Raw genomic sequence first — 16986 nt, 5'->3', positions numbered from 1 at the left:
ACTCCAAGGCTTAAAACAGAATAAAGAAAACCGTGACCGTATCGTATTAATAACGTTAATAGGCCGTTCGTTTAGGCAGGCCGGAACTACCCTCGAGCGCAGGAAAGGTCCTACGCCGAATATATCCGCCTCCGAGTACTAATTAAAGAAAGGCGAAGCCGTCACTATACAGAACGGCTCCGCTAGGGCCAAAACAAATAACCAACTAATAGGCTAGCCGATAGGAGGGTTAGGCTCGTCACGGGTCCGTATCTAGAGCTAAGGGTCGCGAGGAGACGGTCGCCGGGCCTCTAGAAGGGTCGGCAGTAGTCCGATTAGGGGAACGAATAGCTAGATAGGTAAGCGGGCCTACGGTCGGCTCTTCTGGATCGTCTAGATATCCGGAAAAGCAAGGATAATGCAAATTATGATTATAATGGGTGATAGGTGACGATCGTAAAAGATTGGACAAAAAGCTAGCTAGATATAGTGGGTCTATTCCGAAGAATAGCCGCATACAAGACCAGATCTCTGGGACCGCGTACGTGGTCACGTGATATCCAACGTCCTGACCCGGAACACGGGTCTGCCCCTCTATAATAAATAACTCCGGCTACCCCGGGTTTACTATAAAAATAATAAAGAAGGTTGGTAGGCTAAGGGACCGAATAATTGCTATAGAATTCTAATAGTATTAGGAGATAAAACGCTGCCTGCTAAGATAAGTAGCGGGCAGAATAACCCGCCGACTAATATTACGAAAATTACTATCCCCGCGATAGGCCTAGTCTACTATACCGGTATATACGTCGGCCCGTATCTAGGCCTAGTGGCGCTAGATCTAGTTAAGCTTCTTCTAGTTATATAAAGCCTATAAGTCTACTAGAAATTAAGAGAGTTTGAATAAAATCCACAAGCTTAACTGGAAGCCATAGATTAAAGAAGGGGATAGTAAAAGGGGCTTGAGTAATAGAAGGCTGAGTGAATCGAATAGAGTAATATTCCATAGTACTGATAGTAGAATACAGTAATTAACAAAAAGAAGAGTAAGAAAAGGAGTGAAAGAAGAAGGAGAGGAAGCAGATATATATAGACAAACAGTATATAGAGAGACTAGTCTTAAAGCAGTAATAATAAGCTTTGTCTATTATGCAATAGACTACTTCCTTATTACACAATAGACTCTTTATTATATAATATATTACGCAGTAGACTCTTTATTGTATAATATATTACGCAGTAGATTCTTTATTACATAATAGACTTTTGTCTCTGCTTATACCTTGTATCTCCGTATTACTAACTACCTATATTAATAATCAGGTATTAAGATAGGTAAATTAGTATAAAGATATATATCCTTTTGCTCCTGATTCCACTGCCTATAACTATAAAGTAGTTATTAATAGCAGATATTAACACCCCCTCGTAAGCTAGACTATCTAGCTTAGATCATCTTGATAGCTGCTATAGGAGGTATATGAGTTATTTTCCTTTTTCTTAGTTTCTTCTTATTGGTTACAAGAAGTTCAAAACCAATTTATGCTTATTAAAGGTGATATTTACTTAGGTAAGACACCCTGATACTAGGGAAAAAATATCCTAAGTCTATTTATAGTAGAAAAACCTGTATAGGTAAAAAACCCACTGATTTTATAGGAAAATTCCTCTTTTAGGAATAAAAAACCCATAATTACTCTGATCTTATTAATCGATTAACTATTAATATTTAAATTCAGTTAATAAGGTAAAATCAGGTTTCTTATACTCTATTAGAAGTTCTTCTATAGTGCCTAAATTTATATAGCCACTAAGAGTTTTATGCTTTAGAGCTACTAAACCCTTAGTTAATATATCGGCTATATTATAATCCGTATTAATATATACGGGTTTAATTTTCCCGTCTAAGTATAATTAACGGCAGTAATGATATTACCTATTAATATATTTTACTCTTTTATAAAATTCGGGATTTTAGGTTATTTTCTTTGCTCCTTCGTTATTAAGTAAAACGGTAGGAGTTAGCAACGATATATCTAACCCAAGACCTATAATAAGGTCTTAATATAGGTTATAGATATATACGACTTCCTTTCAGGATTCAGTTAAAGCCATATATTCGGCTTCTATAGATGATAAGGCTATAGTCTTTTGTTATTATGAATTCTAGCTTCTAGGATTATTTAACCCTATACAGCAGGTATAAGCTCCTGTTGAGGTTCTGTTTTCTGGTATATCAGACCAGCTTAAATCAGAGTAACCGAATATATTAAGGTCTTTATTATAGTCGTAAATAAGACCAATATCAGGATAGGTATTTAAATAAGCCCAGATCCTATTTAAAGCTATAAAATGGTCTTTTAAAGGATTGCTTATATATCTTGCACACCTATTAACTGCAAAGGCTAGATCGGGTCTAGTATACAGGGATACATATAGTAGTGCCCCTATTTCCTGTTAATATTGATTTATATCGGTTTAATAAGCAGTTTCCTGGTTAGGAAACAAAGTTATTTTTATAATAGTAGGAGTATCAGCCGGTTTAAGGCTTTGCTTTTTATACCACTATAATATTCTAGCGGTATATGCCGTTTAGCTTATATAAATTACTTTCCTTTCGGAATTAATAGTAATTTAATAGCCTAAAAACGTACTTAAGGTTCCTAGATCTTTAAGGGATACATCCTTAGATAATTCCGTATAGAATTAATTTATAGTCTTTTTTTCAGGCTTATTATAATTATATTATTAACGTGGTATAAAAATAAGGCTTTTTCGTTATCTTTATAATACGTAAAGATTCTATTATCCATAGGTGATACCTCTACTCCTAAATTATTTAGGATTTTAGTAAGGTATTAATACTATAAACAAGGGCTTTGTTTTAACCTATATAGTGCCTTATTAAGCCTGTATATTCGACTATTCGCCTTATTTTGGTTTTTAAAACCAATAGGCTGTATAGTATAGATATTTTTAATATCTATATTAGCGCATACGAACGCATTCATAACATCTAGTTATTTAAATTTTTAACCAAGACGCACTCCAAGGATAACGGCTAACATATAGCCTCCTGGTCTACAAGTAGTACGAAAGGTTTCGAGGTAATCTATACCGAGTACCTGATTAAAACCTTATATAACCTAATAGGCCCTATATCTTATAGGTTTTCCCGTATTATCGTATTTAACTTTATAGACCCACCGTCCCCCTAAGACGTGTAAGCTGCGTTTTTCCTTTTCTAGAAGTATATTAACGTTAATAATATTCCAGGTATTTCTTTTATTTAATTCTTGAATCTTAGCTTCTATAGCCTCTATCTAATAGTCTTTTTTAGGGCTTTTTAAGGCTTATTTATATATAGCTGGTTTAAGTATAGTGTTTATAGTTAAGAGTATAGACTCTATAGTAAGCTGCTAAAGACTTCCTAATAGGGTATCTTCTAATAGATATAGTAAGGCCTTACTTGTTTAATCTATAAATTAATCTAAGGACTTAGAGATAATATCCTTATAGCTTCCCTTTTTAGTAAAAGGTGGAAGCACCACTTCTAGATTATCTAAAGGGTTTCTGGAATATTTAATAGCCTTATTATTACCTTTATAAGAGGTTAATAATCATATTTATAGTGGGTCTTTTATAGGATTTATAGTCCCGGTTAGAGCCCTATTACTATTATAGGAGGTAGCCCGTAAATTATTTTCTTTTTAGATAAAGGTATTTTCTATAGGATCGCTTTAAGGGGAAGTTTTAGCCTAATCTATTAGTATAACTAAATCAGACTCCTCGCGCTGTGTTAAAGACTTTAAAAACCGATTTTCAATAATATACACATCTCGAACCCAGATTATGCTTTTTAAATCTGGATTATATATTTTATAGTTATAATCATTAAAGCCTATTAAAGCACCACGTAGATTTCGTGGGCCTAATTATTTAAGGTTAGGGTCCGTATTTCGATAATACGTTATAGACTTCTATACCTTAATATTTAAAATATCAGGCTTTTTATTATTCTTTAGCTTATATAGCGTTTGAAAGCCTATAGCTGAATTAGGGGTTCGGTTATATATATAACCTGCAGTTATTACTGCTTCTCCCTAAAGATAAAAAGGTAGCTCTAAATAATATAACAGAGTCCTAATTTTAATAATTATAATCCCTATTGCTCTTTTAATAGAGCCTTAAGGTTCGTGTGTATAAGGGGGTTTAATATAATGTATAGCGCCTATAAAAAGACGTCTAAACGAATCATTAACGAATTCGCTACCCCTATTGGTATCCACTTCTTTAATTATGGATTTAGATATATTTTCAACTTATACCTTCTATTCGGTAACGGCCTTAGTAATAAGTTCCTTAGATTTATCGGGTAGTAAAATAACCCAAATATATCTAGTTAATCTGTCTTGAATTAACAAGATCCAGCGTTTTCGGTTATATATTATAGGTGTAATAGGGCCATATAGGTCTATATAAACACGCTCTAAATAGGTATATACCCTATTTTTATTAACCGAATACCTATTAGCTAAAGTAATAGGTTTTACGCTTTTATAGGCATAGCAGCTATTAATCTTTTATAGCTCTTCTTTAGATATAGATATGTCTTTTAGAAGTAAGGTATTTTATAATAAACTGCTTAAAGCCTTAGGATTAATATAGCCTAGTCGGTTATGCTATAAAGATAAAGTATCTTTTAAATAAAGGGATCTTCTTTTTAGATTCCTTTTTCTTTGTTTTTAATGCTTATCATCAGATATAAATAGCTTAGATTTTTTAACATATACAGCCCGTATAGTGGTCCAGTAAAGACCTTTATATAATAAAGCAGTAGTATATTTTAATAAGGACTTATTATTAAAAATTACTAGTCTTTTATTACCTATGAGACCCCGAATATTTTCGGTGTCTAAAACAGGAAGACTAATAATATTAGTACCTAGTTCAGGAATATATAAACACTCTTTTAAAAGAAGCTGTTTATTAGTATTCTTAAATCTAACTAGGGCATCTCTAATTTAAGTAATTAAAATACTATTTGCTCGTCCCCATTTGGCTATTCTGGATATAGATTTAACAGAAATAAATAATCCCTTATTAGATATAACGTGAGACGTAGCTCCATTATGGATATAGAAGTTCTGTTCGAGATCTAAAGGGCACGAAAATAACTAAACTTCGTGAATTCTTTCCACTATTCGATCTATATTTAAATCAGTGAATTATAGTTAATATAAAGAAGATTAATGGTTTAATACCTCTTCTTTATCTTCTATTATATCCATTTTTTCTATATAAATAGGTAGAGGATATATATCCTTAAGAATAATATTATTATTAATACTAGGTTCTTTAGTATTAATAGTAGGGCTTTATTAACGTTATTATATAATATTAATAACTTCAGAGTCATTTAAATCATTTTCTTTGTCTGGGCTTTACGATATAAGGTTTATAACCTTTTACTCCTTTTTAGATAACTAGTCTCCTTTAGATAGAAAATTTAAAATCTGCCGATCTCTTTTAGATAAATTAACGGATCTAGATCCAGTATTTTTATCTTTTTATTCTTTAGAGACTTTTTACTATTTACCCCCCCTAGAGTTAAACCAACTAGGTTTTTTCTTAGGGTGTAATTTAAAGTAATCGGCGGTATTATAACTAGCTTTATTATAGTAGTTATAGTGTTTTCCCTTAGTCTTTTTCTAAGGTTTTAAGGACTTTTTACGTCCCTTATTTAAGAGCAAAGTAGTATTAGAGCGTTCCACTTTATTGGAGGCGTCGATTAACTCGCCTATAAGTCTATTAAGAGAATATTCTTAAATATTATAACGTAAGGCTTGAGTTATTTGGCTAGTTATAGAATCATATCTATTATTAAGGCTATTTAAGATCCAGGCAAAAATAACCTTATCTGATAGTTCTATATTACGGGTCTATAGTTCTACTATCTTTTCTTATACCTTATACAGAAAGTTTTCTAACTTAGAGAAGTCAGATACTATAAGGTTAAATAGTGAACGTAAGACCTCGTAATCAGCCTAGAAGCCTTTAGCTTTATATAATTCTTTAAGCCTTTCCTATATTTCGTGTAGGGAGTTAAGGTTATAAACGTGGGTTAAAGGTCTAGCTAATAAGGTAAATAGAATATCTCCTATAGCTTTTAAAGACTCTTCTCTTTATTTATTAGAAGGGTTAGCCGGAAGTGGGGCTATAACCTCTTCTAAAAGCTTTCCTTTTCGAAAGAAATAAGCTTTAATATTAAGACTCCATGTTTTATATCCCTCTCGACCTCGAAGTTTAGAGATAGAAATCTCTTTAATATCTTCGTTATTTCCTATTTTTAAATAATTAAAGATAGAGAATAAGGTCGGGTTTTTATAACACGAATAGTAAAGGAATTAGAAACTAAAAACGGTATTTGAAAAGGTTAATCTTTATAGATGATATCTGATATATAAGATTTCTACTTAAGCATAACTAAGTATATATACCAGTTAATTATAAGTCACTATATACTTAACGGAATAGTGACGTAGTGGTAAAGATATAGCTGTTTTACACGTTTAATCCCCGCTCTTATTAATACTTATTTTTATGTTTTTATATTTTTTCTGATTTTTCCTTTATAATAAGTGATCGAATCGATTCGTGGATTAACAATTTTAATAGCCTCTGTCGGTCGAAAGAGGTAATTGAACCGATAGAACGGATCGTGAAACCGGTAGAATGGATCGTGGAACCGGTAGAATGGATCGTGGAACCGATGGAACGGATCCGTGTAACCTCTATCGGTCGGAAAAGGTAATAGTACCGATAGAAAAGAGCCGTGGATTAATAAATTAGAAACGCGACCGATAGAAAAGAGCCGTGGATTAATAAATTAGGAACGCGACCGATAGAAAAGAGCCGTGGATTAATAAATTAGGAACGTGACCGATAAAAAAGAGGGAACGCGACCGATGGAAAAGAGCCGTGGATTAATAAATTAGGAACGCGACTAATAGAAAAGAGCCTTGGATTAATAAATTAGGAACGCGACCGATAGAAAAGAGCCGTATAAGAGTAATTCCTAAAGGGATAATCCAGGAGAGTAAATACCCGGACCTAAGTTACTTTAAGATAAAAATTAATCCTGATTATCGTTAATAAGATCGATAATATCTTTGGACTCGTTAATTAGGCTGTTTCTTAGCCGTGGAAAACAATAAGTGAGTGGTATGGAAGGATAGCGAGGTTATTAATTTCTCTTATTCTAGTTAATATTATCCTTGATTTCTATTACTTTAAGGTATAGTTCTTAGTAGTCGATAAAAGGTCGAAGATTTTCGTTTAGGATATAATAAGGAGTTAAGAAACAGTTCTCCTTTTTATGAATAAACTCCTATTACCTCTTTTCGAGATAGGATACTAAATAATCGTTATAAGGGAGAAAGGAGAGGCTATCCTTATAAAGAAAAGGAGGGGAGTCTAAGACTATTAGTCGAAGGAGTCCGTTTTGATTTAGAAAATACTAAATACTCCTAAGAAGCTCGATCGGCGAACCTCTTATATTAAGAGCGTAACGTTTAAGAATTAGTAGAAAGGGAACCTTTTCTTTGTTAGTTTTAAGATAGATTTCGAGCTTTAAGTAGTGAATAAAGGGGTTTATAAAACCTGGCGCCTGCGTGTATTTAAGCTTGCCGGGCTTATAACCTAAGAGAGTTTAAATAAAATCCATAAGCTTAACTAGAAGCCGTAGATTAAAGAAGGAGATAGTAAAAGGGGCTTAAGTAATAAAAGGCTAAGTGAATCGAATAGAGTAATATTCTATAGTACTAATAGTAGAATATAGTAATTAATAAAAAGAAGAGTAAGAAAAGGAGTGAAAGAAGAAGGAGAGAAATTAGATATATATAGATAAACAGTATATAGAGAGACTAGTCTTAAAGCAGTAATAATAAGCTTTGCCTATTATATAATAGACTACTTCCTTATTATATAATAGACTCTTTATTATATAATATATTATATAGTAGACTCTTTATTATATAATATATTACGTAGTAGATTCTTTATTACGTAATAGACTTTTATCTCTGCTTATACCTTATATCTCCGTATTACTAACTACCTATATTAATAATGAGATATTAAGATAGATAAATTAGTATAAAGATATATATCTTTTTGCTCCTGATTCCACTGCCTATAACTATAAAGTAGTTATTAATAGCAGATATTAACAGAAATTACTAAAACAGCCGGCCGTATATAAAGGGTACTAACCTCTACCGCAGGCATTAATATAATAGGTAATAGTAGTATTACCGGAACTTTACCTCTATAACCTAACGCGCACGGTTATTAAGATCCCGTAGCCTTATATTCTAGTGATATACGGTCCCGCCTAGAGAATATATAAGTGGATAAGAAAGTGGTAGATACGCAGGGTGCTTATAGTTAATACGATAGAAAGCCCGTATGCTATTTCCCGGGCCCCTCTCTGCCAGGACGATATCCCGGTAACCCCTCTAACTAGACTTATTAGGATTAATAGCGGTAACTTTACCTATAATAGGCAGGTTCTTCTAATAGCGATTTGCACCGTATTCTATTATTAACCGTATCTATGGGTTTAGCAGCACTCGGCCTTACTTACTAAGAGTATCTAATTATTTATAGGCGGTAAGATAAATCGTAGTAAACGGATTATATATATATAGGATAGATAATAGCCCGCCTAGAACCTCCTAGTTAAGCGTCCCGTTAAGAGATAGGGCGTTAGCGTGGCGGTGGTCGGCTATACCTAAGGATTATAGAAGGGTAAGGATAATCCGACTAGGGCAATCAGATATTCCGACTAGGGCGGTAGTGACAAGGCCTGACGCCAGCCGCCAATACTTCCTTTAATACCTACATACTTACAGACACGTATAATTAATTAAGCGTATCGTCGCTACGATTACTTAAGCGTATCGTTGCTACGATTAATTAAGTGTATCGTCGGTATCGTCGCTACGATTAATCGAGCGTATCGTCGCTATAATTAATTAAGTATATCGTCGGTATCGTCACTACGATTAATCGAGCGTATCGTCGCGACGATTAATTAAATTATATATAGAAGTATCTAGGTATAGGCAGTGCGAGCAGGCGGGTGTCACCGGCTGTCAATATAGGACCCTAGTTAATTATCCTTACCCTTATAGAAATATAACTATATAAAAACAGGAATACGCCCCGCGTGATTTAGTAACCTAGTAATATAATAAAGGGCGCCGTGGATCAAGAAAGATATAATACCGGCGGTAAGCCCGCGACGGGACTCTATACACTATATAGACGTAAAGGTAAACGCATTATTATATCGATAAATAAACGTTTAGAAGTTAACGGACCTGTGGTAATAAAAGAGTAGTAGCTATTCGATATAGGCAGGCAGTTTAGGGCTAGTTTTAACCTTTTATTGCTCTGATTATAATAGGAACTAAACTTAAAGCTTAATATAATAGACTCTTATAAACCGATAATAAACGTTAGTATAGTTATAAAAGCAGGATACCTACCTATAATCTCTTACCTATCTAATAAAGGGTAGTGTAATAGTTATACTCTACCCGTATTAATCGTAGATTAGAATACTCGATTATAACCTTATTAATTAGAGAGTATCTATCTAACCAGATCTAATCAATAAATATATAGCTAGGGATTCGCCTAAACCACCCGGTCCCGTAATATACGTGTATTGTCGTTTCTAGGGGGAGAGCCGGGGGCTATGGCCTCGCGGCACCTATAGCACCGGTTATAGGAAGCACCGTTACGGCGAGTCGGGAAAGCCGTAGTAGGCCAGTAAGTTCGATAGGTAAAGTATAAAAATATTCTAGAGAGAATGACGGGGTTGGTTGTAAAGGGCGCCGGGGGCGGTGGCGGGAGGTATAACGCCTAGCTATAGGTGCTATATAAGCTATAGGGCTGGTTTAGCGACTGGCCTGACTATTAGCCTGGTTGGTTCTAGGGTCGGTTTAGGCCTGGTATATTATATAGGTAGTATATATATTATTACCGTGGTAGAATCTAAACTCGGCGAAAGGTTTAATAATCTTATAATAACGGTAACGCTGCGTAGCGGGCGTATTAATAGGGTGGCGATTAGTCTCGGGGGCAGGGTTAGATTAGCGATTAACCTAGTTAGTAGTTCGGAAGGTTATATAGGTGACGTATATTCTATTACCGCAGTAGAATCTAAACTCGGAGAAAGGTTTAATATCCTTATAACGACGGTAACGCCGCGTACCAGGCGTAGCGGGCGTAGTAGGTATGGGCATCGGCTTAAAGTATAGTAGTAAAATCAGTAAAATCTTTTCCTACGGGCTTAAAGGGTGCTATAAAATCTCTTTCCTATAAACATAAGTATAGTTTACGCGAAGGGATATACACGTCCAGGTTATTAGGTTTTATCCGAAAATAATATCTATTTTCATTAATTTCCTATATAAAAAGAGGTACCGCCCGAATAATAATTGTCTTACGTGTTAGGGCCGTAGGTCACTAACGTACTATAGAGAAATTCTACGGGCGAAAACCAATAGAAAAACAACTAAAAAAGTCCGTGTGCATAGTGGAGATACAAAACCTCTTAACCACCCTTTACGGGTCTAGGCTTAGTGAGTATATAATATTCTAAGAAAAATAGGCTTATCTTTGTGGTTAAGCTCTTTTGGTTCTTTAACACTAACAATACTATAAGTAGTAGCTTATCCTAATCGTCTTAAGCGTAATATATAAATACTCGGAGGTACGCTTATATTTTTTAATTAACTTATTCAATAGAGCTATTAGTTTAAGGGTGGTAGACTATACTTAATTATTACTTAATCCTGGCTAGTTTATAAAAGTATCGCTAGAAACGGCTTATGTAGTTAGAACCTTTATCGCTTATAATTAAACAGGGTATACTATAAAATCGAAAATAATAGTATAGGAATTATTCGGCGTAGGCTTCTACCTTTATAGAGTTTATCACTTTAAAAGTAATAGCCTTTATTAATCGGTTAGTTATAACCTATAGGTATTTATACTTTTTCTCGCTAACGGGCCGTAAGTCTATTATAAAATCTATAGATAAGTAGTTGTTTATTCGTTTAGGACTAGTAATAGCTTTAAGAGTCCTTATCTAGTATTCCTTTAGGCATAGCTCTAGTTATACATATCGTAGTTTTATATAAACCTATATATATCTTTATTTATTCCTAGGCAGAAAAAGCGTCTTACTATAATGGCGATTATATATTCTTCTCCCGAGGAGCCTCTAATTATAGAGTCGTGTACAGCTTATATTACTCGGGTTTATAGTATACTCCCTTTTTAGGCTCTTAGCACCTAGAGGCGGTCTCGGAACGTTAGTAACTCTTATAAGGTGGTTATATACTTAGCGATCTAAGCTTAGAGACCTAATAAAGGGGGGAACTACTATTCGCCTTCGGATACGGCTTAGGTAGCTAAACGGTACTAATTATCTTTCTTCGCCGTGGAGTCCTATAATTATTATAGTTTATCGTCGGCTTCAAATATATACAGGTTCTCGCCAAGGAGTCAGATCTTTTTCGGAATAAAGGCTTCTAGAATTAATTATATATATCGGGCTTATTCCTATTCGTCTAAAAAGTCTTTCGGTTTATCTTATTCTCTCCGCGAGAGGACGTTAATAGTATAGTTATTAGTACCCTTATAGTATTCTAATATAAAATCGAATTAAGCTAACCCGCTAGCCTATCCACTTTATCTTTTATTAAGTATCGTTTTTATTATGAAATACTCTAATACCTTATAATCAGATAGAATTGTAAAGCTACTATATCTTAGAAGCTCGGCTCTTTAATACGTTATACAGCTTATAATCGCTAATATCTCCTTATTATGGATTAAGTAATTATACTTAGCTCCTATAAATCGCCGCGAGTAATAGCGACTATATAACAGTATCCTTATTCGTCCTGCTAAGTTAAATGGCCCCATAATAAATCCCGAGTAATCGTCTTCTATAAAGGTCTTATTACTTAGGAACTATTGTTATAGGATTAGGTTTTCCTAAAACTTCTTCTTAACTTCTTCGAAGGTCGCTTATTCGTTAAGGCCCTAGGTAAACTCCCGGTCTTTCTTCGTTAATCTTATTAGTACGGCTATAATATAAGCGAAGTTCTCCACGAATATACAGTAATAGTTTATAAAGCCTAGGAAGCTTCGGACTCCCTTTATTAAGGTCGGGGCTTCTTATTCTCGGATCGCCTTTAGTTTATTAGGCTTATATAAAACGCCCTAACTAGCGGTGACTATAAATCCAGGATACTTCACGGTCTTTATACTAAACTTATACTTCGCTAAGTTAAGCGTTAACCCGGTATTGCTTAGAGATTATAGTATTAGTTTAGCCTTTTTCTTATAATCAAGGAGAGATCCGCTTAAGTAGATAAGGATATTGTTAATATATATAATAACGAAATCGTTAAGGTAGCGTTAAAGAGTCTTATTAATATATCGCTAAAAGGATATAAGAGTACTACTTAATCTAAAGGGGCATACTAACTATTTAACCAAACCGAACTAGGTCCAGAATATAGTCTTCGCTTTATAGCTAGCGGCTATTCGGATCTTATAAAAGCGGCGACTATATCGAGCTTTGTAAACCACTTAGCTCGTTCTAGGCTCCGGAGTATCTTAGTGATTAATAAGAGAGGATTAGAGTCTCTTTATATAATCGTATTTAGGATATAGTAGTTATAATAAAATTATAGCCTGCCCCCTAGTTTCTTTATAAATAGAATTAAAGCTCCGCCTCTAAGCTACTAGCTTATATAAACCCCTGATCGATTAGGTTAGTAAGGGTCTTCTATAGGACTAATAGCTCCACTTTTAATATATTATAAAGAGGACCCTAGGGTAGTTCTAGCTCCTCTCCGTTAGGTCCTCGTATAAAGTTTACTTTCTAGCTAACTTTAGGTTAGTAAGGTAGGAGCCGGTTGACTTATAAGTCTAAGAGTAAGTCGGGAAATGATTATAGGATCTTTTCCAGAATATACTTCCGGGGGTCGACTAGTAACTTACTACGGAGGGCTTTATCGATATCCTTAATACTAATTACGTAAAGCGCTAATTCTTTACTTCTAACCCGTTATTTCCTTTATATCCAGCGTATAATACTAGTAAATACTAAACCGGTTATTACTTAAGCTCCACGAATTGCTCTAATATTATTAGGCTCTTCCTCGCCCTTTAGCCGGATATCTACCCAAGCCGTTCTATAATAGAGGCGGCGCCTTTTTATATAGTAAGTAAATAGGGCATAGCTATTCTAGGATATAAGTCCTATTAAGAAGGCGAGCAGCGAACGATCGGATACTAGTCGTAAAAGGACCCTATCGAACTTCTAGTATTCGGAGGGTCGCTTTAGTCGGGGGAGCACTCTGGCGACGGGTTAGTATACGCCCGCCGACCTAAATAAAGCTATAGACTGGAAGAGGGCGCCCTTAACGGGTTAAAAGGCCTTAGGCTCGGGCCTAGAGCCTTTATAAGCATAGCCTGGCACGCGTACCTCTATAGGCGCGGTGATATAATTCTAGTAAATAGGGTTACTATTCTAGGAACTACTATAGTAATAAGGAATAATAGACGACTAATAATAGGGTGGTGAAGGGTCACGCCTGTATTAGTAACGTGTATACTATATATAACAACCTTAATAATAATATTCGGGTTAGAGAACTCTACTCGTTGGGACACGAGTCGGCGTAGACGGGGGGGCCGAACCTACGCTTAACAACTAGCTAGCGATCGCTATAGGTAAGGTAGCAAGATCGATAATAATAATAATCCGTTAGAGGAAGGAGATCGAATTTAGCGTAGATTTAGATACTTATACACAGGTAGATATTATTAGCCTAGTATTAGTAGAACGCCTAGGGTTAAAACCGCCCCTAAAGGTTAAGACTCTAGAAATCGAAGGCTTTAATCGTAGCCCGGCGAGGGTCTAGGGAGCTTATAGCCTAGCTTTCTATTTATTAGACGCAGAAGGATAGCCACGCCTATTGAAGAGGGTCTTCCTATATACGGATCGACCTGAGGGTACCATATAATTATTACTCCTAAACGATTGTATAAGCTAAGAAGGTGTTATAATTAACATGGCCTGCAGAATATTCGTTTATAGGCCGATTTTTACCGTAAACCCCGAGCTATAAGCTTACGAGGTTATCGAGAAGGGAGCGAAGGCGTATATAATATATATTATTGATATTATACTTATAATAAGTAAGAATCATAAGAATAATAAGTATAATATCTAAGTCAAAATAAACAGTATATGATTATAGCTATATAACTAGACATTTACTTTATAACTAGCGTACCCTATACTATAATACTATACGTATTATACGTATATATATACTTAGCTTACGATATATATTATATAAATATACTAGGTATCGTAAATACGATATCTTAGTTATTACTTAAGCTAATAACAGGGCGTGATAACCGTCGTGTAGGCTATTTACGTAACAGTCGCCACCCAATCTTTCAGGGTCTTCTACCAGCCCCGGATCCAAGAAGAAATCCCATACAAGGGCACTACGAGGTGCTTTAATAGGTTTCAACGACTATAACTATAAGGTTTATAACCCAGTATCTAAAAAGCCTGGTTGGTTTCGAGACGTTTATGTCTTAGAAAATCAGTTTCTTCACGCTTTTTTAGATAACTATAATAATAACTATACGCCTAACAACTATAATAACCTCCCTCCTTATGTTAATACTCAGGCATATAATGAGGTTTCTAACCGCGGGCCTTATCAGCCCGTTAAGTATAATAAAGGAATCACTTTTAGTGAAAATACCGGTTAATTTTCACAAAATATTCCTTTGCGCGTTTCGAAACATTCTGTTAAGTCTATTTAACCTAAAGAAGAGGATAATAATAATAGACGAAAGAGTCTACGGGCAGCGGGCTATGAAGTTCCAGCTGATAATAATAATAATAATAATAATAATAATAATAATAATAATAATAATAATAATAATAATAATAATAATAATAATAATAATAATAATAATAATAATAATAATAATAATAATAATAATAATAATAATAATAATAATAATAATAATAATAATAATAATAATAATAATAATAATAATAATAATAATAATAATAATAATAATAATAATAATAATAATAATAATAATAATAATAATAATAATAATAATAATAGCCAAAGTACCAGGCTAGAAGTCTAAATACCCCTAAAACCTTTAAAACCGGACTATAAGGATTTAATATCCTACGATAATAGTGCACTATACCTTATAAAAGATACTATACTTAGAAACCTATAGTCTTAAGAAACTTTCCTATTTCTTTTAACTATAAATTCTCTTAACGAACCAGCTACCTATAAACAGGCTATTAACTGCCCAGATAAAGATAAATGGATAGACGCGATGGTAGCAGAAATAACTGAACTGGAAGAGAGGAAGACCTGGGACTTAATAACTATAAAAAACACGCCTAATAATTATAATAAAATAAAAGACGACTACCACGTACTAGGAGGTCGTTGGGTCTTCAAGATTAAATATAATAGCTCTGGCAAAGCTATTTCATATAAAGCTCGGTGGGTTATTCAGGGGTTTAATCAGGTTCTAGGTCTTAATTACCTAGAAACCTTTTCTACTACCCGCCGGCCAGAAAGCTATAGACTAGCCTTAATACTAGGCGTATCACACGGCTGGAAATTCAGGCAGTTCGACGTCAAAAACGCGTTGGTTCATGCCGATATAAATACCCTGATATACGCTATACAACCTACAGTAAAGTTAGCTCTTTACACACATAGCTTCACGCTCGCGTAATAAGCAGTAATCCTACGATTCTAAGAATTCAACAGCGTTTTGCTTGATTTTCCCCTCTTGCACTCGTACAGCCTACTATTCGTAGCCCAATTCATTAAGATATATTGCTACTATTACTATTACCACACCGAGTACGCCGGATATAACTATCCTATCTAAAAATAATAATAAGATGATATACGGACTAGTCGTTAAATGACCGCCGGAAATCGCCGACTACTAGGACGTGTTTTGGGAATAGGCCGCGAAGAAGCCACCCTTGTTAAAGGACGCTGAATACATGATTAGCTTATAAGACGGGAAGAAACCGCTATTCGCGCTCTTATATGGTTTATTTTAAGCTTAGCTAAAGGAGCTAAAAAAGTATATCGCCGAAAGGATAATAACCGGTCGTATTCAACCGTTAATAAGCCCCGTAGGCTTACTAGTGCGAAGTATTTCTTAAAGGTAAATATCCGAGATACCTATTATAGGATCCGGATTAAGAAAAGCAACCGCTAGAAGATAGCGTTTAGAATACGGTATAGTCACTATAAGTATACGGTTATACTATTCGGGCTAACGAATACTCAGGCAATCTTTTAGACGTATATTCACTAAGCGCTTATCGGTTTACTAGATATATATTATCTCACTTAGTTTAACGATATCCTTATATATTCTATATTAAAGGAATAATATATAAAGAATCTAAAGAAGATTTTGGATTAGCTTTATAGGGCCTAGTTACACGCGAGACTATTAAAGTATAAGTTTTACTATAACTAGGTAGATCTCTTAGGGTTCCTAGTAACCCGCGAAGGTATTGTTATAAACCCAGAACGTATATATACCGTCGCCGAGTAGCCGGCGCCCGAGTTATTCCGTGATATGTAAATTTTCCTTAGTTTCGCTAAATTCTATAAGAGGTTTATTAAAGGATATTCTAGAGTAACGATACTGCTAACTACGCTATTTAAAGGTAATTAAGCGGGTAAGAAAAAGGGACTTTTCGAGTTCCCGGATAGCGCTAAGCGGGCGTTCGAGCTATTAAAGATCGCCTTTAGTATTGTCATTATTCTACGCTATTAGAACCTGGTGCTAGATATAAGAGTTAAGACTGACGCCTTA

At 34.5% G+C, this 16986-nt stretch overlaps 1 protein-coding gene across 1 annotated transcript; it reads left to right on the top strand.

The window, feature by feature from the left end:
• Positions 1-6947: 6947 nt before the first annotated feature.
• On the top strand, positions 6948-15261 carry ACRALDRAFT_204666 (uncharacterized protein; the record flags this gene model as incomplete). The annotated part of the gene is made up of 2 exons (XM_071021521.1): positions 6948-6960; positions 14969-15261. 2 exons carry the CDS (start codon positions 6948-6950, stop codon positions 15259-15261), a joined length of 306 nt encoding a protein of 101 aa, XP_070880282.1.
• Between the last annotated feature and the right edge of the window lie 1725 nt (positions 15262-16986).

This window comes from Sodiomyces alcalophilus, assembly GCF_042370955.1.
Source record: "Sodiomyces alcalophilus JCM 7366 unplaced genomic scaffold ACRALscaffold_1, whole genome shotgun sequence".
In the NCBI taxonomy this organism is placed as follows: Eukaryota; Fungi; Ascomycota; class Sordariomycetes; order Glomerellales; family Plectosphaerellaceae; genus Sodiomyces; species Sodiomyces alcalophilus.
The sequence above is the reverse complement of the archived record's forward strand: the minus strand, read 5'-3'. Positions and strand labels throughout refer to the sequence as shown.